This window comes from Planococcus citri, chromosome 1, assembly GCF_950023065.1.
Source record: "Planococcus citri chromosome 1, ihPlaCitr1.1, whole genome shotgun sequence".
Classification (NCBI taxonomy): Eukaryota; Metazoa; Arthropoda; class Insecta; order Hemiptera; family Pseudococcidae; genus Planococcus; species Planococcus citri.
The window spans coordinates 88,751,784-88,773,302 of record NC_088677.1 but is presented as its reverse complement, the minus strand read 5'-3'; the positions used below and the strand labels follow the sequence as shown (position 1 = coordinate 88,773,302).

The following is a 21,519-nucleotide window of genomic DNA, read 5'->3' as shown; positions in this document are numbered from 1 at the left end:
ATTATCGAAAAACTCCTTTTTTTTATCAAAATGATCAGAATGTCAATTTTTAGTCAGTTGACGAAAAATTGTAATAACCCCCTTTTTTAAAGTAACGATAAATTGCACCCTATTTTAACCCTCCTCTGTGAAGCCTCAAAGTCAGGGATGGGAAGCTGAAAGATGAAACTTTTGGCTTTATAGCTTTTAGCTTCTAAAAAAATTTATAAAACTTCATCCTTAGGCTTTTCAAATTCAGTATAGCTTCTAGAAATTCTTGGCTTTTGGCTTCTAGCTTTCCACTTTCAGCGTTTCAGTTTTAAAAACTCACGATCACAACGAAAAAAAAAAACTTCAACTGAAACTGAACCAAATGAATTTGCAAAACAGTTAAAAACTAAAAAATACAGCTTTTTACTTTCAAAAACTCCAAAAATCGTTGATCTTTTAGCTTTCGGCTAGCGATTCCATCCTTGCTCAAAATTTTAAAAAATGAAGAGAAATTACATGAGTCAATATGAAAATTTTTGAAAAATTTCCCATTTCTGTGCCCGAATTCTACTAATACGACCCCTTTTTCAAAAAGAAAGAAAATGTCGATTTCTATGCATGAAGCCTCCCCCCTCCAAGTTGAAAAAATCCAAAATTGAATTTGAATCTTTTTTGAAGTTTTCATTTCTGTAAAGAATCCTCCCATTTAGTTATAGCCTAATTTTGTAGTTAATTTATTATTTTTAAAAATTATTTCCAGTATTTGAGCCTGAGGTTCTATTTCCTTTTTATCTTTGTATCTACTTTTTGAATAAAAACTGCACATTGAGACATTGCCAACATTTTTTGTAAGCAGTGCTCAAATGTTGGAAAAAAATAATAAATCAATTTACAAAATGATACTTAGGTAGGTACCTTAAATGTTTCACAAACTTCAATTTCTGTATTAAAAATTAATTCTTGTACGTACAGAACTGCTTTTTTTTTTTTTTTTGAGGTATGGTCGAACTAATTTTTTTGGATTTCTTTTCAACTTTGGGACTCCACAAAGGAGAATAAAAATATCTTGAGAGACGAAGCGAAACATTTTTTCTTTGAAAGGGGATCTTTTGAACAAATTTTTATACATAATGGAAAATTTTCGTATACATTGAATGTTTTTTATGTTTCTTGATTTCAAGTTGAAGGGCTTCATTTGTTAAAGAATTCTTCAATTTTTTTGGGGGGGAGAGGGGTTGCCTTTTATTTGTTTTTCGAATCAAACATACTCTTGAATGAGGTTCGATCTTACATAATTTTGATGAAAAAACTGAATACGAAGGTTCGCGCTTTTGTGTATCTTAATTTTCAAAATTGAAGAAAATGAAGGGCTCTGATCAAAATTTTCCAAATGACTGAAAATGTGTGCAAGCTTTTAATACTTTAAACTTGAGTTTGAACAATTTTTTAAATAGGGTCACAGATACAGCGATTGTAGTTTTCTTTTTGGAAAGGTCAAAGGGGATGAATAACCGATCTCCAAACGATGTTTTGCGAAACGTTTCATTCGGAGTAGAATTCGAAAGAAATAAATGAATCAAAACCATAACAAATCGCACCAAACGTACGTGTACTTATTAACATTTTATACTACATGGTACATACTTAGCTACCTAATTTAGAGCCCTGCACAAACAGACAGATGCCAGCAACATTATCAACGAAAATTGTAGCCTAATAATCGTCTTTATGACCTACGAAAGGTTAGAGTAAATCAAAAATGAGTAATTTTATATTGATATCGCAGCATCGTTCTACTTGAAATAATTACTTTCTCACTGCTTAGTGCTTTAGCATCTAGGTTGCACCGGAATCGGTTTAATTAAATTCATAAACCACGCCCCTTTGGACATTTCCTCGATGCATATTTTAAACAACGTAAGAACGTACTAAATATCGTGATCGTGGGCGTGAGAAAAAAAATGTCCATATCTGAGAGTAGTACGTAAACCGAGTAGGTACTTTGTATTTTACTACTCGCTAAAAAGCAGGCAGTTAATAATTTAGCGACACCGGTGCACCGATCATCAGCCATCGTGCAAGGCTCTAGTACATACTTGCATTAAATTACATTCTCATTACAAAATTCAAGACAAGAGACAGACATTTGGTATACGAAAAGGAAAAAAAAATCACGTTATAACAGATAAAAAGCAACCAGAACCACGCCAGTCAGCAGCGAGATACAGAATCGGAATCAGCGCCGCTATAAACAGAGAATTATTTACAACACGGCGAAAAAGTTTATACAAAAATCTCACCTAATTTAATAGTACATAATATTTAAAATAATGGTAGAACAACTTTTCGTTATTATGGCAAATAAAATACATATTTCCGTTGACGAAATGATAACGCATCTCGTAAAACTGAAAATAATTTGCTATAAAAAAAAAGTATGTAAACGAGGAGGAGGAGGAGGAGGAGGATCACATGATTTATAATACTTTCGATTTCGGTTTTTCCACTTCTTCACTCGGTGGCGGTACAGTCTTTCCGGCGGCTGGTATTTCGGGAATTTTTAATTTTTCGTTCAGACTTTTTTTATCATCGCTGGACGACGAAGGCGCCGCTTTCGAGTACTCTTTTTCCAACGCTTTTTCTACTTGTTCTTCGACTTCGATGGCGGCTTCCTTTTCTAGTAAGTCGACCAGTTCTTGGATTTGTGCTGACGAAAGTTGGACGTTTTCTTCGTCGATTTCTTCTAAAACCTGTAACAACGATCGTATTATTTGAATTAATTAAATTAGACTCTGTGGTTTTTATGGAGGCCGGGGGGGGGGGGGAAGATAGACGTACTTTTAAAACCGTATCGACGCGAATGGAACCGTCTCGATCTTCGTCGATTTTACCCAACACGGCGGCAATTTTCTCCAATTTCCCTTCGTCGGGAATTTTTTGTATTTTACGAATAGCGCCGATTAGTTCGTCGATTCGTAATAGTTCGTCGTTATCGGCGGCTTTTTCTTCATGATCGAGCGTATCTTTGATATCTTTTTCTTTCTTTTCTAATTTCGTTACAACTTCGTCCATCTTTTGAATCATGCTGTTGACTTTCTTGAATAAACGTTTGGCTGCTTTGGATTCTTTGATCTTGGCATCGTCGGCTTCTTCCGATGTCTTGACGACAGCTTGTAAATCTTCGACGTCCTGCGAACAAACGATGAGGCGCGATTAGTAAATGGAGGAAAAAATTACATTAGATTTTCACGACGATGAGTAAAACGAACCTCTTTGTATTCGGCCAATTCTTCTTTCAGATCTTGTAGTTCTTCTTTTTCTAACAAGAAGCTCTTCTTTTCGGAAGCTAGAATTTCCATGGCGTCTTCTAACGTTTGAATATCTTCGGAAGACACCTCCTGTAAAGAGGAAATCGATAAATATATTTTTTTGATTTTAATTTTATTAATTAGTCATTCTACGGATGTTGAATCGTTCAGCTTTTAGCACTCGAAGTTGGCGATTTTCAGTATTTTTTTAGGTAAATAGACCTTGATGAGAGATGATAAAATATGGAAGTGTATTAGCAGGGGCGATAAGGGTGCTTCGAGGATTCTACTGAAAAGATTTTTCAAATCGACTCATTTTTATCAATTTTAGACCATATATTTAAACCAAAAGTTGGTACCCTTGAAAAAAAATTCTATATGTTTCAACTTTGATTTTTAATTTAATTTTATTCAACAGCCTTGTTTTTTATCAAAATTGTGTGGCAATAATATTTTATCAATATAATCATAATTTTTCCTTTTTTTCAAAATTTATGCAGTAGATAATTTGATAATAATAGTAGGTATTTTACTAACTTTTTCAAGATTTCTGAAAATTTTCAGGTCAATTTTTCCAATTTTTTCATTTTTTTCAGATTGTTTTCGGAATTTTTACAATCTATATTTTGTAACTTTCATCGTTATTTTTAAAAATTTGCATAAATTTTGCCATCTTTCGAACTTTACAGCCAATTTTGCTAGTTTTTTTTCTAATTCTTTGGCTATTTTTTTATAATTTTACACAATTTTAAAGAATATTTTACAATTTCTTTTTTTGAAATTTCCACGAACTTTTTCCCAGTTATTTCAACTTTTTTCCAAACAAAACTTTCAAACTTTTTACTTTATAGCCAATTTTTCCAGTTTTTTCTAATTTTTTGATTAGTTTTTTTTTTTATAATTTCATACAATTTTGAAGAATATTTTGCGTAATTTTTTTTTTCGTTGAAATTTTCACAAACTTTTTTGAGTTTTCGCAACCTTTTTTCAAAACGATTCACCGATTCAACACAAAATTTATTTTAGTAATACGATATTGATGTATTTTTGTATTATTGTATTTTCTGAAAATTTTCAAGCAAAGTTTACAAATTTGTATCAGTTTTTTAATTTTTTTTTTGATTTTTTCGCAATTTTAACAATCAATATTTATTAACTTTTATCGTGATTTTTAAGAATTTTCATAAATTATGCCAGTTTTTTCCTTCTCAAGCTATTTTATTATAATTTCACAAAATTTTGAAGAATATTTTACTATTTTTTAAAAAAATTTTCACGATTTTTTTTTGATTTTCTGCAAATTTGTTTCAAACAATTCAACACAAAAATTTATTCAACTGATATTGTTGTATTTTCTTCTCAGTTTTTTGATTTTTTTTCAACTTTTTTTTTGTTATTTTTCAGATTTCTTTGCAATATTTTTAAGAATTTTCATAAATTATGCAAGTTTTTTCCATTTTTCAAGCTATTTTATTATAATTTCACACAATTTTGAAGAATATTTTGCTATTTTTTTTTTTGATTTTTTTCAAACAATTCAACACAAAATTTATTCAACTGATATTGTTGTATTTTCATTTTATTGTGATTTCCGAAATATTTCAAGCAAATTTAACAAATTTTTCTCAGTTTTTTGATTTTTTTTTCAACATTTTGTTTTCGTTATTTTTCAAATTTCTTCGCAATTTTTTCAAGAATTTTCATAAATTTTGCCAGTTTTTTTAAATTCTTAAGCTATTTTATTATAATTTCACACAATTATAAAAAATATTTTAGGTAATATTTTTTTTTTTGAAATTTTCACGAATTTTTTTTGATTTTCTGCAAATTTTTTTCAAACAATTCAACACAAAAATTTATTCAACTGATATTGTTGTATTTTCATTTTAATGTGATTTCCGAAAATTTTCAGGCTAATTTTACAAATTTTTCTCAGTTTTTTGATTTTCTTTCAACATTTTGTTTTTGTTATTTTTCAGATTTGAATTTGAATAAATTTTTATTTAGAGACGCCCAGCAACTTAGGCTTTTTTGCGTCTGCTGTTTTTGACACAGATTACAAATATTAATTCATTTTACACAGATGATTACAAATACCTACATTCAACAATATAACAACAAATATAACATGAAAAAATAAATAGGAAATATATAACATGCAAAAGAAAAATAACATTGAAAAAATTTGAGAAAAAGCACTAAGGAAAAAATAATGTGTTTAAATATCATTGAATAAGTTACACTCTTTTAGAAAAATGAACAATTTCTGGCACAGATTTTCATTATCAGCTTTTAGATGAGCATATTTAAAGTCACTGCCTAGTATATTTTCTACTTTTGATTTGTATAGTATGCATGAGATTTCTTCGCAATATTTTTAAGAATTTTCAAAAATTTTGCCAGTTTTTTCCAATTCTCAAGCTATTTTATTATAATTTCACACAATTATGAAAATTATTTTAATATTTTATTTTTTGAAATTTTCACAAATTTTTTTTGATTTTCTACAAATTTTTTTCAAACAATTCAACACAACTAATATTGTTGTATTTTCATTTTATTGTGATTTCCGAAAATTTTCAAGCAAATTTTTCTCAGTTTTTTAATTTTTTTTCAATATTTTTTTTGTTATTTTTCAGATTTCTTCGCAATTTTTTTAAGAATTTTCATAAATTTTGCCAGTTTTTTTCAATTTCTAAGCTATTTTATTATAATTTAACACAACTTTGAAGAATATTTTACGAATTTTTTTTGATTTTTTGCAAATTTTTTCCAGACCATTCATCACAAAATTTATTCTACTAATATTTTTTTATGATTTCTGAGAATTTCCATGCAAATTATGCTAATTTTTCAAGTTATGGACAAGACTTAGCTTCTATTTAAAAATTTTTTTCATAATTGTAATTTTCAAGGATTTTCATGGAAGATTTGCAGTTTTTTTTTGTAATTTTTCTGCAACATTTCACAATTTTTTTCCATCATTTTCATAGATTTGCAAAGTAATTTTGACAGATTTTCGTGCTAATTTCACATTTTGTTTTTAAATTTCATGTAGTTTTAATGAAATTTCATCATTTTTTCCCCAATAATTTCCCAAAGATTTTTATGCCAGAATTTCCTTTTCTCAAAATTTCTTTGGTAGTTCACACCATTTCAATTTTTAAAAGATATTATTACAAACTTTTCATACTTTTCCGACAATAATTTTTTCAACTTTCATAAAATTTTCGTAGTCAATGTTTTGTGAATTTCAAAAAATTGTCATGGCAATTTGGCCAGTTTTAGATGAAAATCATCGATTTAAAGTGCAAAAAACTCGACGATTAGACATAGAATGACTCAAATACGAGTAATAAATAATTTACTTGATCTTCTAATTTCTTCTTAACGTGATCGATGGTTTGTATGGTATGTTGAGCTTTATCAAACAATACTTTGGGTTCCAAATCGATAGCTTTGTCGACAAGTTCGGATGCTTTGTCCACCAATAATTCGGCATCGCGTTGTAATTTTTCATCATCCAATTTTTCCTTAAAAAAAAACAAAACCGTGCCGATGAATAAAAAAGGTACAATTTCTGAAAATGATGAAAATATTACGACGTCTAAAAATCACCTTGGCTTGACGTTTTTCTTCCAGCACTTCTTTACGTTCTTCTTGGATTTTACGTTGTTCTTCTTTGATAATCTCGATTTTAGTTTTATTGTCAACTTTACCCTCTCGTTCACCAATAGCAGCTTTTGTGCTCACAGCCTGCGAAAAACACGACTTTTAAAATCGATTCAAAGCAGTAATCTATCGACGACTGCGGTTTCGATACGTACCACAGTTTCGGGTAACGCGGATATAGTAGCTTTTAATTTATCCGTAGTAGGAATGGTCTCTGGTAACATGAAAGCTCTCGATAACAGTAACAACGACGGTGGTACTTTTTTATGCAAGCTTAATTCCAGCCATTGAGATAATTGATACTTGAGTCGATCCATCGATAAACCATACGCGCGCATTCCTCGTACACGACACGCTTGCTGCAGCTCGCTCAACGTCAACGTGTCTATGCCTTCTTTTTGGATCATCTGCAAGCAAATTTTAACGATTTTTAAGCCTGTAAGTGCTGGGAGTTTGAGGGGCGATCGATAGTTAATTTATTGCACGTACGACATCGTCGGCGGCCAAGCTTCGTAATTTCATTCGAAGTTGAAAACGAAGGAAATTCGACGTGCCAATTGGCTTCAATTCAAGCACTCGACATAACGCTATCAGCTGCGGTCTAGGAAGCGAGTCTAATGTGATTTCGTCTTCGAATAATTTGGAAAATTTCATCACTTCTTCGCTCGTACAAAGACCACCTTGCGAACGGACCTGTAATTACATATTCGAATTCGATTAGTGGTCAAGGTTAAAGGAGGAATTTATTGTTATTTATTAGCTTTTTGATAAATTAATTAGTAAATTTCTACACAGATGGAAGTAACAATCAGATCAGATCTGTGCAATTCTTAAATTTGACCTGGTATGACAGCTTCAAGACTAGTTTAGAACGGTTTCATCAGATCCGATATCTGATTACATTAGATCAGATCAGATCAGATCAGATCAGATCCGAGCATTCTCTGCATCTGATTAGATGTTATAAAGCCACTCTAGACAAGTTTGATTAGACCTGGTTAGATCAGATCAATTCAAGACATTTTCAAACCAATCTGATCAGGTCTGTTTAAACAAATTCGATCAGATCTCATTAGATTAGATCAGATCAGATCAGATCAAACCAAACCAAACCAAACCAAACCAAACCAAACCCAAACATTTTCTTCAAAACCTACTTGATCACATTTGATCACACCAGCATGGAAATAAAATATCTGATCAAATCAGATCAGATCCGGACATTTTCTAAATCTAATCAGACTCGATCAGATTTGTTTGATCAGTATCCCTGATACCTTAGTATAGATTAGATCCGAACAACATCTTTAGACTGGTTTGATTGGATCTGATCACACTAGGAAAAAATGTTTGATCACATCACATGATCACATCAGATTAGATCAGATAAGATCAAGGCATTTTCTGGATCTGAACAGATCTGATTGAGCCTGTTTAAACAAGTTTGACTACATCAGCTCACGCTGGATCACATCAAAACTACATATTTTTTTCAGAACAGGTCAGATTTGATGAGATCAGATCTGGACTTTTCTTTTTATACCTGATGAACTTTTGATCAGATGAGATTAGATTAGATCAGATCTGACGCTGTCTTCAGACCTGCTGAGACGTTTTTGGGCCAATCTGGTTACATCAGATCAGATCCAAACATTGTTTGCATCAGACTAAGACCAGATTTAATCAGGCCAGATAATATCAGATCAGATCAAGTCTGGATAGTGAATAGACTCGTTTGATCTGATCAGATTAGATTAGACTCGTTCATAAACATTTGATCAGATCTGATAAGTTAGATCAGGACATTTTCTCTTTTCTCAATCAAACCCAGTATGATGTCAATGATGTGGCCTGTTTAGACACGTCTGACACGTCTCACAGTAAGGGGCGTAATTCAAAAACTTACAATAACCCAAAAACAATTGTAAAATGATATACTCTCTTATGTTTTTGGGGTCGCAGAATACTAATTTGACAATATTTTTTTGCAGGGGTATGGGGGGGGGGGGGTCAGAGGGGTCAAAAATTCAAAATTTGACCATAATGACGTGTGATATGTGTAAATGTATGTTTTCGAGGGTGCAGATCACGAATTTGACAATATTTTTTTCGTAGGGGCGAATGGTGGGGGATGAAGGGGGTGAAAAATTCAAAATTTGACCATAATAATGTGTGATATGTCGAAATGTACGTTTTTGAGGGTGTAGATCACTAATTTGACAATATTTTTTTGTAGGGGTGAATGGTGGGGGATGAAGGGGGTGAAAAATTCAAAATTTGACCATAATAATGTGTGACATGCCGAAATGTATGTTTTTGAGGGTGTAGATCACGAATTTGACAATATTTTTTTCGTAGGGGTGAATGGTGGGGGATGAAGGGGGTGAAAAAGTCAAAATTTGACCATAATAATGTGTGACATGTCGAAATGTATGTTTTTGAGGGTGTAGATCACGAATTTGACAATATTTTTTTCGTGATGGTGAATATTGGGGGATGAAGGTGTGAAAACGGCAAAAAATTCAAAATTTGACCATAATGATATGTGATACTCGATGTCAAAATGTACGTTTTCGAGGGTGTAGAAAGGGGTGAAGGGTGGGGGGTGAAGAATTTTCGGTTGGAGAACCGTCAAAGTCCCAGTAAGAAAAAAACTTGTAACGTTTTAACAAAATTCACTATGATTTTTCACTACCAGGGATGGAAGAGCCGGGAGTGAGCTGGAGCCAGAGTCTGAAAGAGCCGGATTTTTTGAGGAGCTAGAGCCAGAGCCAAGAGCCAAATACATGAAAGTGCAGAAAAACATCAAGAGCTCTCTTGCAAAAGAGCTCCTTATTTTACTCAAGAGAGCCATCATCATAAGGAGTCTTTAACCTGGAAAGAGCCAGAGCCGAATGGGAGCCCACAAAATTTTTCAGGCTCTTTGGCTCCCTTAAAGTAGAGAAAAAAGTAAAAAAATGCGCACAATTTTATCAAAAATTCAACTTTCAACTCACATTAGTGAAGAAAATGAATAATTTCTAAGTTTGTTTCCTCATTAAGAAATGAAATGAAAATAAATGCAGTGTATTTTCATTTTTTTCATCGTTTTTCACGAATTTTGAACTCTAATTTGAAGAGCCAAGAGCCAGAGCTGGAGCTGGAGTGGGAGCTGAGAAATTGGAAGAGGGAGCCGAGAGTCAAAGAGCGGAGTCGGAAGGAATTGAGGAGCGAGCAAGGAGCCAAAGAGCTCATGTAAAGAAAAAGAGCCAAGAGCCAAGAGTGAGCCAGAGCTGAAACTTGCGGGGAGCTGAGCCAGAGCCAAGAGCGGGAGCCCTGAATTCAAGGCTCTTCCATCCCTGTTCACTACAATTGACTGGGGGGGGGGGGGTCGTCGGGTCATTTTCGGTCAAAAATGGCAATTGACATCTTGAAATACACTATCTCAAGTATTACCAGCCACTGGAATTTCCCGTGCATCTAAGTGCGAAAATTTGTTCTACTTCAATTTATGCGACCGAGTAGGAGAAAAACGGGGTTTTAAGATGAAGTTGATCTCTATAATTACTTTATAAAAACTAAAATCCAGTAAATTGATAGAAAGTACTTACTTTCGGTTGAATTATTCATACTTGGTACATTTCGACATATCACACATCATTGTAATCGAATTTTGAATTTTTCACCGTTTTTACCCCCTTCATCCCCCACCATTCACCCCTACGAAAAAAATATTGTCGGATTCGTAATCTACACCCTCGAAAACATACATTTCGACATACCACACGTCATTATATGGTCAAATTTTGAATTTTTGACCCCCCTTACCCCCTGCCCCATACCCCAACAAAAAAAATATTGTCAAATTCGTATTCTGCGACTGAACATATTTTGGACGTGACAAGACTGGTTCGACTACTTTTGACCAGATGTAAATAGAGAACTTTTTGGTCAAACCATCTAGATTAGTTTAGATTAGATTAGATCAGATCTGACTAGATCTTATCCGACCAACTCTGACCAAGATAGACATGTTTCTTAAAATCTAATTCAATCAGATCAGATCAACTCTGTACAGACAAGATCGATCGATCATGATCGAAAATCAGTTAATCGAACTACAGAATCAATTCCTTTGCGATTTTTGATCGCGTTTGAATTTTGATCACTCAGGTTCGAAATAAAAAATCGATTTTAGTCTTTAAAATATACTTATCGATTAAAAAATCAAATAATCGAACCCAAAGAATCGATTAATAAATTGCAATCTTTGATATAAAAAATGACGAACTTGTATGACTTGAAAAACGATTAAAATCGATAATGATCAAAAATCGAATGATCAAATCTAAAAACATCGATTAATCCAATCGAAAAAAATCGACCATTTGCGATTTTTCATCTCATATGATCGAAATGAAAAATCAATTTCAGCCTCAATAAATCAATAACAGACTTCCCGATCAAATTCAATCATGATCAAAAATCGATTAATCTAATCGAAAAACATCGATTACTCCATGATCATTCGCGATTTTTCATCTCATAATGTCGAGCATGTTCGAAATAAAAAATGAATTTTTGCTTCGCAACGATAAGACACCTTCAAAATCGATAGTGATCATGATCAAAAATCGATTGATCAAATCTAAAAACATCGATTAATCCAATCGATAAACATCGATCATTTGCGATTTTTTATCTCATATGATCGAAATGAAAAATCAATTTCAGCCTCAATAAATCAATAACAAGACTTCACGATAAAATTCAATCATGATCAAAAATCGATTAATGTAATTGAAAAACATCGATTATTCCAAGATCATTCGCGATTTTTCATCTCATAATGTCGAGCATGTTCGAAATAAAAAATGAATTTTTGCTTCGCAACGATAAGACACCTTCAAAATCGATAGTGATCATGATCAAAAATCGATTGATCAAATCTAAAAACATCGATTAATCCAATCGATAAACATCGATCATTTGCGATTTTTTATCTCATATGATCGAAATGAAAAATCAATTTCAGCCTCAATAAATCAATAACAAGACTTCACGATAAAATTCAATCATGATCAAAAATCGATTAATGTAATTGAAAAACATCGATTATTCCAAGATCATTCGCGATTTTTCATCTCATAATGTCGAACACGTTCGAAATGAAAAATGAATTTTTGTTTCGCAATGATAAGACACCTTCGAAATCGATAGTGATCAAAAATCGATTGATCAAATTCGAAAAATCGATTTATTTTGTCGATCATGACCAAAACTATCATGTTTTGAAGTTTTCTGTTTCTGTTTGTTTGACTAAAATTACATTTTATCCTCAGAAGGGATTATTTTAAAAATCAATTTTCTGATTTTCGATTCTTTGAAAATTCGTTTTTCTTTGATTTAGGGAAAAATTGTTCAAAAATATTTTTTCTTCCACAAAAACTGATATTTTTGAACGACCGATTTTTGATTTTCAATTTCGAACAGAAGAAATGATCAAACAGCCTCAAGTGATTTTCTGAATCTGACCAGATCTGATCTTGACTGCTCGAACTCTGACACGTTGAATCAGATCTGATTAGATCAAATTAAAATGATTCGAACATTCTCTTCAGATCTATTTGATCAGTTTTGATCACTGGATCAGACTGATCACATCTGTACATTATTTCCAGATCTATTCAATCAAATTGCGAAGCTCGCGATCCTGTCTCCTTGTCTCATTCTCGCTCCTTTCTAAGCAATAGACATCTTTTCACGAATTTCATCATCTCTATCTGCATGCTCACTTCCCTGTAGCGTCTGCTTTCTCTTTATCCTGTCCATTGTTCCATTCTGGTTTCAACTTCCCTCCTTCCCTCCCTCGCGATATGCATGTGTATAGATTTCAAGTCTTTAAATATACACGAAAACGTAACGATCTTTCTGTCTTTCCTCCTCTCATGGTACTCACGAGAAGCCAACGTGCTTCAAACTCAATCCCACACAATTTTTGCATCAACCCATAACTTCAACATACATGTTCTGATATGAGATCCGAACATTCTCTTCAGAACTTTTTAGATAATATCTGATTAGATCATATCAGAACCAGTCATTTTCTGGATTCGAATAAAACTGATCCGATCCAATCATTTTTCCTCTTACAAGTCTCATCAATTCTTCGCAATACCAACGATTAACATCTAATTGACGATAATGAAGAGATTTCAGCGATTTCAGACTAATAAAACTATGAAAAACGTACCTTTTCGAAAAACCCTGCAAAATCTTTAGCCGCTTGCGAAGAATGACCGGTGCCTTTCAGCGTCATATTATCCAACGTTTCTTGTAAAAATTTAGCCATTTCGAGTTTCACTTTCAACGACTGCTTCATTTTCTTATCCTGAAATCACGCAATGAAAATTTTATCAAACCAACCGAGTCATCGTGAACGTATCAAAAATTCGTCAAAATTGTTTACTTTTTCAGAAGCTGTTTCAAAAGTGGTCGGTAACATTCCAGGGAACAACTTGATAAAAACGGGTAACAATAATTCCATAAATGGAACAATAATGAATACCGAAAACGGCACCAATCTGAACAAATCCGAAGTAGTTCGAACAAGCTGCAAAAAAAAACACGAAAATAAGGATTAAAAATTCATAATTTACGAAAGAATGAAAGAATTACTCGAACATTACTAATCGTCGCGTTATTAAGTAACCGATAACGTATAATGATAAGGTTATCAAAAAGCGTTCAACTGTTGTTCTCAAGTTGAAAAACGCGTTCAGCGAACGTCTCTTTCACTAGGTCATTATGACATCGAGTGTAATTAGCATTTAAATAGGTATCTAATTTACTCGAACGGAGCTAGAAAACGTACCAAGTTTCGTTCCCTTCTGCTCAATTGTTTGCCGGCTAGAATTCTTCCACATAATTTAATCGATACCGAAATATCAATGAACAGCAATCGAAAACCGTGATAATAATGTACAAGCTCGTCGACAATTTTCTGTTTTAAGGATTTCTTCACGATGACATCTTTCGGTTTGCCTTCGCCGCTCTCATGCGATTTGGCTTTCTCTTTCAGAGCAGTTACAGTTTCTTCGATTTTGGACGATGGTTTATCAGCGAATAATATAGCGCTGCTGTGGACATATCGACCATTTTGGATGGAATTGTGAACGTAAATCGGATAAAACGAACTATCGTCGGTGGAAATGTGGTTTCGAGAGAATATATCACAATATGAAGCTAAAGATCGCTTCGAGGTGCGCATTACGGAATTTAGAAAAACGTTAGAATGTACAGTTTGCGTTATCAGACTAGAAGGTTTGGATTTTCTGGTTTGATTTGCAACGTTAGCGTACGTTCGGCCATGACGCAAGGTACCTGTAAAATTAACAAATTGATCGAATTAATATTTCGTTGAAATTTTAAAATAAAATTGACCCTAGTTTTAGCTTAATTCTAGTTACAATCGAGTCCCCTAGAAAATAATAACAGGATGTTTAAATTACGTTTCAGTTAGAAGGGTTACATCAGAAATATACGTGAACGACTTTCTAACAGTGATTTTGAATTAAAAATGATTCGAACGAATACTCACATTTTATCAAGGTACCTGCTCTATTCTGCATCATAGAACGCCTGCATAAAAGCGGATACATATTGATGGTACCGGAATATTATATGATGAAAGACGAAGTGTAATTGTGTCGTAAAAATTGAACGACGTTTAATTACTCAAAATGAGTCTTATTATAACTCCTTGAAACCGGCGAACGTAAATACAACGTGTAAATTAATAAATAAACGACTACTCGTTCATTAATTTACATAAAACTTGGTAAGAACTCGCGAATTTTCTTTCACATTTTGCACTGATCACTGATTGCAATCATGTTGATAATGATAAAAAGCACGATCAGAGATGAACGACATGGAAACGACACATCACGCGAGAACACGTGAGAAATTTCTGAAGATGGCGCGATGGCGCTTTCAAAATTTCACTCGTTCTGATTGGTTTAAAATTCCACAGATCAAAAATCAAGTCATGTCAATTCGTTGATTTTCTAGTTTTTTACGCTCAAAGGTGGTTGGTAACACTGAATATTTCCCATGTTTTTATTTTCAATTTTTAAAAAATCGAATTTTATCAATTTCAATCATTTTTTTCTTCAAATTTTGAGTTATTTTATTGAAATTATGGAATAAAATTCGTTGTAATGGATATCTAAGGAATATCTTTGTTCAACAGATTCATTGCTGGTACAATTTACTTCGAGTGGTTCAGTACAGTGATCGGTAAGTAGTATCTTCGTACAGATGTAATCAAATTTCGTCAACTTCTAGCAGTCTGCTTGCAGGTTTTGAAGGATTATTCTTTAATTAATTTTTACAGACAGATTTTAGAGGTATCTGTAGGTTCTATGAGTCAGTACCTCATCAATGAAGGTACTACTGAGATGTACTGATCTCATCGTACAGATTGTTTCGCTCCAGTCAGGTTAATTGCTTTCTTGAACATTCTACTGATAAGCAATGGGTACTTGGATAGATCCAACTTCTTCCGAAATCACATCACCGAAAATGAAATGCCAATAAATCACATCAGTAGATATCTGCGAGTACTATGGCTAATATTATCGTAGTATTTGTTGGTTTGAATCGCTCGAGTTGGAGAATGGCAAGGTGACATTATTGCTGATAATTCTATTCCTATAGGAACTTTAACAGATATCTTGGAGAAATCAATTTTCAATCCCTACGAACGCTTATTCAGTTTATTGAGTGTAATTCAAACTACTCTGTTCTACATGATGATTTTTCTTCCTGGCGAAACCTAATAAAATTGAACAATTTCACTAGGGAAGAAGTCTGAAGTCTGTAAAACTACACAATTTACCATTCTATCGATATCGCTCTAACCACGACGATTTTCTTTCTGTTTTCAGTCCACCAGAGGCACATTCCAAATGTATTCGTCGTGATTTTGGTATGCTAGACAGCAACATCAGGAATGGCCGCAAGCGATGCAGAAACGAGTGGCAAAAAATACAGAACTATTATATTAGGTGCCGGTATAGCTGGCCTCTCAGCAGCCAAGCATTTCATCAAGAATAACATGATGGATTTCATTATTCTCGAAGCCAAGGATAAAATCGGTGGAAGGGTATGCGCCGTTGAAAAAGGTACTCTAATCGAAAAATATGTTATTCGTTTCAGTTTTTTGTAACTCGCTGTAATGATTTTATTTTTATTTTTCAAAAAGATGGTTTGAAATTTGAAACTGGAGCTAACTGGATACACGGAGTGTTGGGTAATCCAATGTACGAAATCGCTATGGCTCATGGACTAATTGACATCGTTACTACAGCAAAACCTCATAAAGTAGTAGCAGCTACCGAAGATGGCAAGCAAGTTCCTTTTACCATTTTACAAGTGAGTATTTCAACTCATCGATTCGAGATGACAATAGGAGTAATTGCACCCCCCCCCCCCCGATCCTACGGGACAACTTTTTTCTTAAAGGGGACATCCTAAGGAACATTTTAAAGCAAACTTGCCCTAAAAAAAGTTGGCCTTACTTACAAAATGGCGGAAATTTTGACTGACAGGTCAGCTGAAATCGCAGATTTCGCGTTTCAACATAGGACTTGCACAACATTTTTCAACGTTTACAAAGGTAGATCGAAAGATCATGCAAAAATTCATCACCTGTCAAAATTTCAAGCGCTAAAGTGCGTTTTTCGGTTTTTGGTGAATTTTTGAAAATCCAATTTAGGCCAAAAAATAGGGGGAAAATCAAAATTTTACCAAATTGACCAAGAGAGCTGAGATTTGGGATATACCCTATTTCGACATGCCAAATCGATTGGAAACGGTTTCAACGCGTTTTGAGCAGTTCTAGAGCCTCCAGCAGATTTTTGAAACTCGAAATTCCCACAAAATTCCATAAAATTGAAGTTGTTAAGCTGAAATTTATTCTAAAAAACTAATTTCAATACGCTACGAAGTACTGCAGGTGAATTTCAAGTCGTTTTGGAGCCTCCAGAGACTTTTTGAAAATTCCTGAAGCCTCCAGCAGAGTTTAGAAACTTTAAATTTTCACAGAATTTCATCAAATGGAGATGGAAAGCTGAAATTTACTCTACACTCCAATTTTAACACCCTCTGAAGACGACTTCAAGTGGGTTCAAGTCATTTTAGAGCCTCCAGCGACTCTTTTGAAAATTACTGGAGCCTCCAGCCGATTTTTTAAATTTTAAATTTTCACAAAATTTCATCAAATGGAGATGGAAAGATGAAATTTACTCTACATTCCAATTTTAACACCCTCTGAAGACGACTTCAGATGGCTTCAAGTCATTTAGAACCTCCAGCAACTTTTTTGAAAATTACTAGAGCCTCCAGCAGATTTTTTAAACTTTAAAATTTTCACAAAATTTCATCAAAACTGAGATGGAGAATCGAAATTTATTCTGCAAACTAATTTTAACACCTTTTGAAGACGACTTCAAGTGGGTTCAAGTCATTTTAGATCCACCAGCGACTTTTTTGAAAATTACTGGAGCCTCTAGCAGATGTTTGAAACTTTGAATTTTCACAAAATTTCATCAAATGCAAAGTAATTTTAACACCTTTTGAAGACGACTTCAGGTGGGTTCAAGTCATTTTAGATCCTCCAGCGACTTTTTTGAAAATTACTGGAGCCTCCAGCAGACGTTTGAAACTTTAAATTTTCACAAAATTTCATCAAATGGAGGTGGAAAGCCGAAATTTACTCTACACTCCAATTTTAACACCTTCTGAAAACGACTTCAGGTGGGTTCAAGTCATTTTAGATCATCCAGCGACTTTTTTGAAAATTATTGGAGCCTCCAGCAGATGTTTTGAAACTTTGAATTTTCACAAAATTTAATCAAATGCAAAGTAATTTTAACACCCTCTGAAGACGACTTCAGGTGGGTTCAAGTCATTTTAGATCCTCCAGCGACTTTTTTGAAAATTACTGGAGCCTCCAGCAGATGTTTGAAACTTTAAATTTTCACAAAGTTTCATCAAATGGAGATGGAAAGCTGAAATTTACTCTACACTCCAATTTTAACACCCTCTGAAAACGACTTCAGGTGGGTTCAAGCCATGTTAGAGCCTCCATCGACTTTTTTGAAAATTACTGGAGCCTCCAGTACATTTTTGAAACTTGAAATTTCCCCACATTAATTTATCAAATGGGGTTGGCAAGCTGAAATTTACTTCGCAGACTACATGGTGGTTTCAAATGGTTTTGAAGCTTCCAGCTACTTTTAAAAAAATTTCAATTTTCCAAAAAAAAAAATCGCCATATAACCTTTCAAAAAGTCGCTGGAGGCTCCAAAACGACTGGAAATCCGCCAGCAGTCAACTTCGTAGCGTATTGAAATTAGTTTGCAGAATGAATTTCGACTCTTCATCTCAGTTTGATAGTTTCAAAAATTGGCTGGAGGCTCCAATAATTTTCAAAAAACTCGTTGGAGGCTCTAAAATGACGTGAACCAACCTGAAGTCGTCTTCAGAGGGTTTTAAAATTGGAGTGTAGAGTAAATTTCAGCTTTCCATCTCCATTTCATGAAATTTTGTGAAAATTTAAAGTTTCAAACATCTGCTGGAGGCACCAGTAATTTTCAAAAAAGTCGCTGGGGGCTCCAAAACGACTTGAAATTTACCTGCAGTACTTCGTAGCGTATTGAAATTAGTTTTTATAATAAATTTCAGCTTTACAACTCCAATTATATGGAATTTTGTGGGAATTTCGAGTTTCAAAAATCTGCTGGAGGCTCCAGAACTGCTCAAAACGGGTTGAAACCGTTTCCAATCGATTTGGCATGTCAAAAAAAGGGTACATCCTAAATTTCAGCTTTCTTGGTCAATTTGGTTAAATTTTGATTTTTTCCCTCATTTTTGGCCTAAATTGGATTTTCAAAAATTCACCAAAAAATCGAAAAACGCACTTTAGCACTTGAAATTGTTACAGGTGATGAATTTTTGCATGATCTTTCGATCTACCTTTGTAAACTTTGAACAATTTCGTGCAAGTCCTATGTTGAAACGCGAAATCTGCGATTTCGGCTGACCTGTCAATCAAAATGGCCGCCATTTTGTAAGTAAGGCCAACTTTTTTTTGGGCAAGTTTGCTTTAAAATGTTCCTTAAGATGTCCCCTTTGAGAAAAAAGTTGTCCTGGAGGATCGACGGGGGGGGGGTGCAATTACTCCTATTGTCATATGCCGGACTATAATTGACGAATTAATTTATTCGAATGATTTTCCCCTTCTCAGGAAATATACGGCGCGTATATGTGTTTCTTGCATCGTTGCGAAGAGTATTTCCTATGCCAGTATTTGCCTCCGGATGGAATACAAAGCGTCGGCGAGCATATTAATTTAGAAATAGAATTATACCTAAATAGAATCTCAGACGCGAGTCAAAAACGTCTAAGACGATTATTATTTCAATGTTTGCTCAAAAGAGAAACATGCATCAGTGGTTGTGATTCGATGAACGATATCGATTTATTGGAACTGGGAAGTTATACCGAACTTCAAGGCGGAAATATTGTATTACCTTCAGGATACAGTAGTATTTTGGAACCTGTCTCTCATGGTAAGCATGACGACACCAATAAAACACGGAACTATCCACGCTGAGTGCGAATTCACCGCTGATTTTTAATTTTCCAGGTATCCCTAAGGATTCCATTCTACTTAATTCTCGAGTTACCGAAGTACGATGGTTCGGAGTAGACCATTTCGACAAATCGGAAAGCGCCAGCATTAACGAATCCGGTAACGAATCCGACGACTCTGGCAAAACCGTCATAGATATATCGGAGGATAAAAAGTCGACTCATAAAATGCTCTCCGTTCCTAACACGTTGGACATTACCGTAGGCGAAAGTGGCGTAGAAATAGTATGCGAAGATGGAGTGAAATTTCAAGCTCGAAGTGCAATCTGTACCTTACCTTTAGGTGTACTTAAGGAAAACGTTTCTAAAATGTTTATACCCTCGTTACCAGAATACAAACTAGAATCTATCGATCGGTTGTTATTCGGAACCGTTGATAAAATATTCCTCGGCTATGATCGGCCATTTTTAAACGTCGATGTTTCGGAAGTTCTCCTGTTATGGGAAAATGACTGTGATAAACCTAAGACTGAAAACGGTGAGTGAATCCGGTATCGAGTTGTTTCTCACACATTACGTATATCAATTTATTGTAATTTGCTTTTGTTTTCTTAGTTGATTTAAGCGGCTCGTGGTATAAGAAGATTTACTCATTTTCCAAAGTAACAGAAACATTGTTACTCGGTTGGGTATCCGGTAGAGAAGCCTTGTATATGGAATCGCTGCCGGATGAAGTAATCGCCGATACGTGTACCAAAATATTACGTAAATTCCTCAATGATCCTTTTGTACCTAAACCGAAATTCATTCATTGGTAATACAAACTTCGTAGTTTTATTTGAAAATATTTTCGGAAAACTGTATTCGATTTGAATTGTGATTCTGTTCCACAGCACACGTTGGCATTCGGATAAAAATATCCGTGGTTCGTATACAGCTATCGCAGTTGGAGCTAGTCAATCAGATATCGAATGCGTTGCTCAACCACTATACTCAAAATCTAACGCCAACGAGGTACTTACTCTATTAATAATTATTGTATTTGAATTCTGCCTCCTACATTCGTGTTTTATCGCCATTCAACGTGTATTTTTACAGCCTATCTTATTATTCGCCGGAGAACACACGCATTTAAATTTTTACTCGACCGTACACGGAGCTTATCTTTCCGGCCGAACTGCCGCTCAACAAATCCTAGAATCTGATCGCGAATCAGAGATCGTATTAGATTGCGAAGGAACCAGCGACTTGAGCACTTGGATTCGAGGCATGTCTTTAGAAAATTGAGTTTTGTAGTCTACTTAAAAGCCAAAGATTTAGAAATAACTAATTCGCCATTCAACGTGTTTTTTTTTTGACTTACGTCATTCTGATTTCTGTTCATCACACACGCTTATACCTAACTTGTAATTTTTTTTTCTTTTGTAAGGAAATCAATTTTTTTGTATTTTTTGTAAGATGATATCACAACATTTTCTATCAAAAATGTGAAAAAATTACTTACCTACTGTAGCTTTTATTTGACGTAATTGATTTATCTGGTAATTTTTTCTGATTCTTTTCGTAAAGACCTCGATCGTTGCATTTTTTTTTATCATTTGGGCTTACGCTGTACTAGTCATATTGATCGTGTAAGATTAGTCACGCATGTAAATATTACAATTATTTTTGTTACTTTTTTTTGGTCAGTTTAGTTGATTCATTTTTATTTTTCAACATTTTATCAAGTTGTTGATTTGTTGAAATGAAATTGTTATTGCAGTTTTTTTTTAGAAATACATATATTCGACGAAAAACTAGATTTTTTGATGTCACGTGTAAAGGAAAATAATTTTATGGTTTTGAAATCAACTCTTTAGTAAGTATTTATATAACTTCATGCTGGAAATTTACAACGTTCGACTTCATTGTATCAATTTGTTTCTGAATT

The 21,519-nt window shown here is 33.8% G+C and overlaps 2 protein-coding genes across 2 annotated transcripts; one reads left to right on the top strand and one right to left on the bottom strand.

Annotated features, from left to right (window-relative positions):
• Nucleotides 1–1,562: 1,562 nt before the first annotated feature.
• LOC135839995 (mitochondrial proton/calcium exchanger protein-like) lies at nt 1,563–14,838 on the bottom strand. The gene is made up of 11 exons (XM_065356308.1): nt 14,530–14,838; nt 13,804–14,312; nt 13,399–13,542; nt 13,183–13,320; nt 7,440–7,643; nt 7,106–7,357; nt 6,897–7,034; nt 6,647–6,811; nt 3,240–3,368; nt 2,809–3,159; nt 1,563–2,720 (listed from the first exon to the last, which is right to left on the bottom strand). The coding sequence occupies exons 1-11, from the start codon at nt 14,588–14,590 to the stop codon at nt 2,448–2,450; spliced, it is 2,364 nt and encodes a 787-aa protein (XP_065212380.1). The 5' UTR covers nt 14,591–14,838; the 3' UTR covers nt 1,563–2,447.
• Nucleotides 14,839–15,057: 219 nt separating this feature from the next.
• On the top strand, nt 15,058–21,207 carry LOC135840004 (spermine oxidase). Its single transcript, XM_065356320.1, has 8 exons — nt 15,058–15,230; nt 15,881–16,117; nt 16,198–16,367; nt 19,243–19,567; nt 19,645–20,127; nt 20,205–20,403; nt 20,483–20,603; nt 20,688–21,207. The coding sequence occupies exons 2-8, from the start codon at nt 15,946–15,948 to the stop codon at nt 20,874–20,876; spliced, it is 1,659 nt and encodes a 552-aa protein (XP_065212392.1). The 5' UTR covers nt 15,058–15,230; nt 15,881–15,945; the 3' UTR covers nt 20,877–21,207.
• Nucleotides 21,208–21,519: the final 312 nt, after the last annotated feature.

Excerpts from the sequence above, each read along its gene's own strand:
- LOC135839995 (XM_065356308.1), bottom strand. The coding sequence starts at position 14,590 with ATGTATCCGCTTTTATGCAGGCGTTCTATGATGCAGAATAGAGCAGGT. Across the intron at positions 3,369-6,646 it reads AGAAGAAATTAGAAGATCAA|GAGGTGTCTTCCGAAGATAT; the intron begins GTAAATTATTTA and ends TCCTCTTTACAG. Across the intron at positions 3,160-3,239 it reads AATTGGCCGAATACAAAGAG|GACGTCGAAGATTTACAAGC; the intron begins GTTCGTTTTACT and ends GTTTGTTCGCAG.
- LOC135840004 (XM_065356320.1), top strand. The coding sequence starts at position 15,946 with ATGGCCGCAAGCGATGCAGAAACGAGTGGCAAAAAATACAGAACTATT. Across the intron at positions 20,404-20,482 it reads AAACCGAAATTCATTCATTG|CACACGTTGGCATTCGGATA; the intron begins GTAATACAAACT and ends TCTGTTCCACAG. Across the intron at positions 20,604-20,687 it reads CAAAATCTAACGCCAACGAG|CCTATCTTATTATTCGCCGG; the intron begins GTACTTACTCTA and ends GTATTTTTACAG.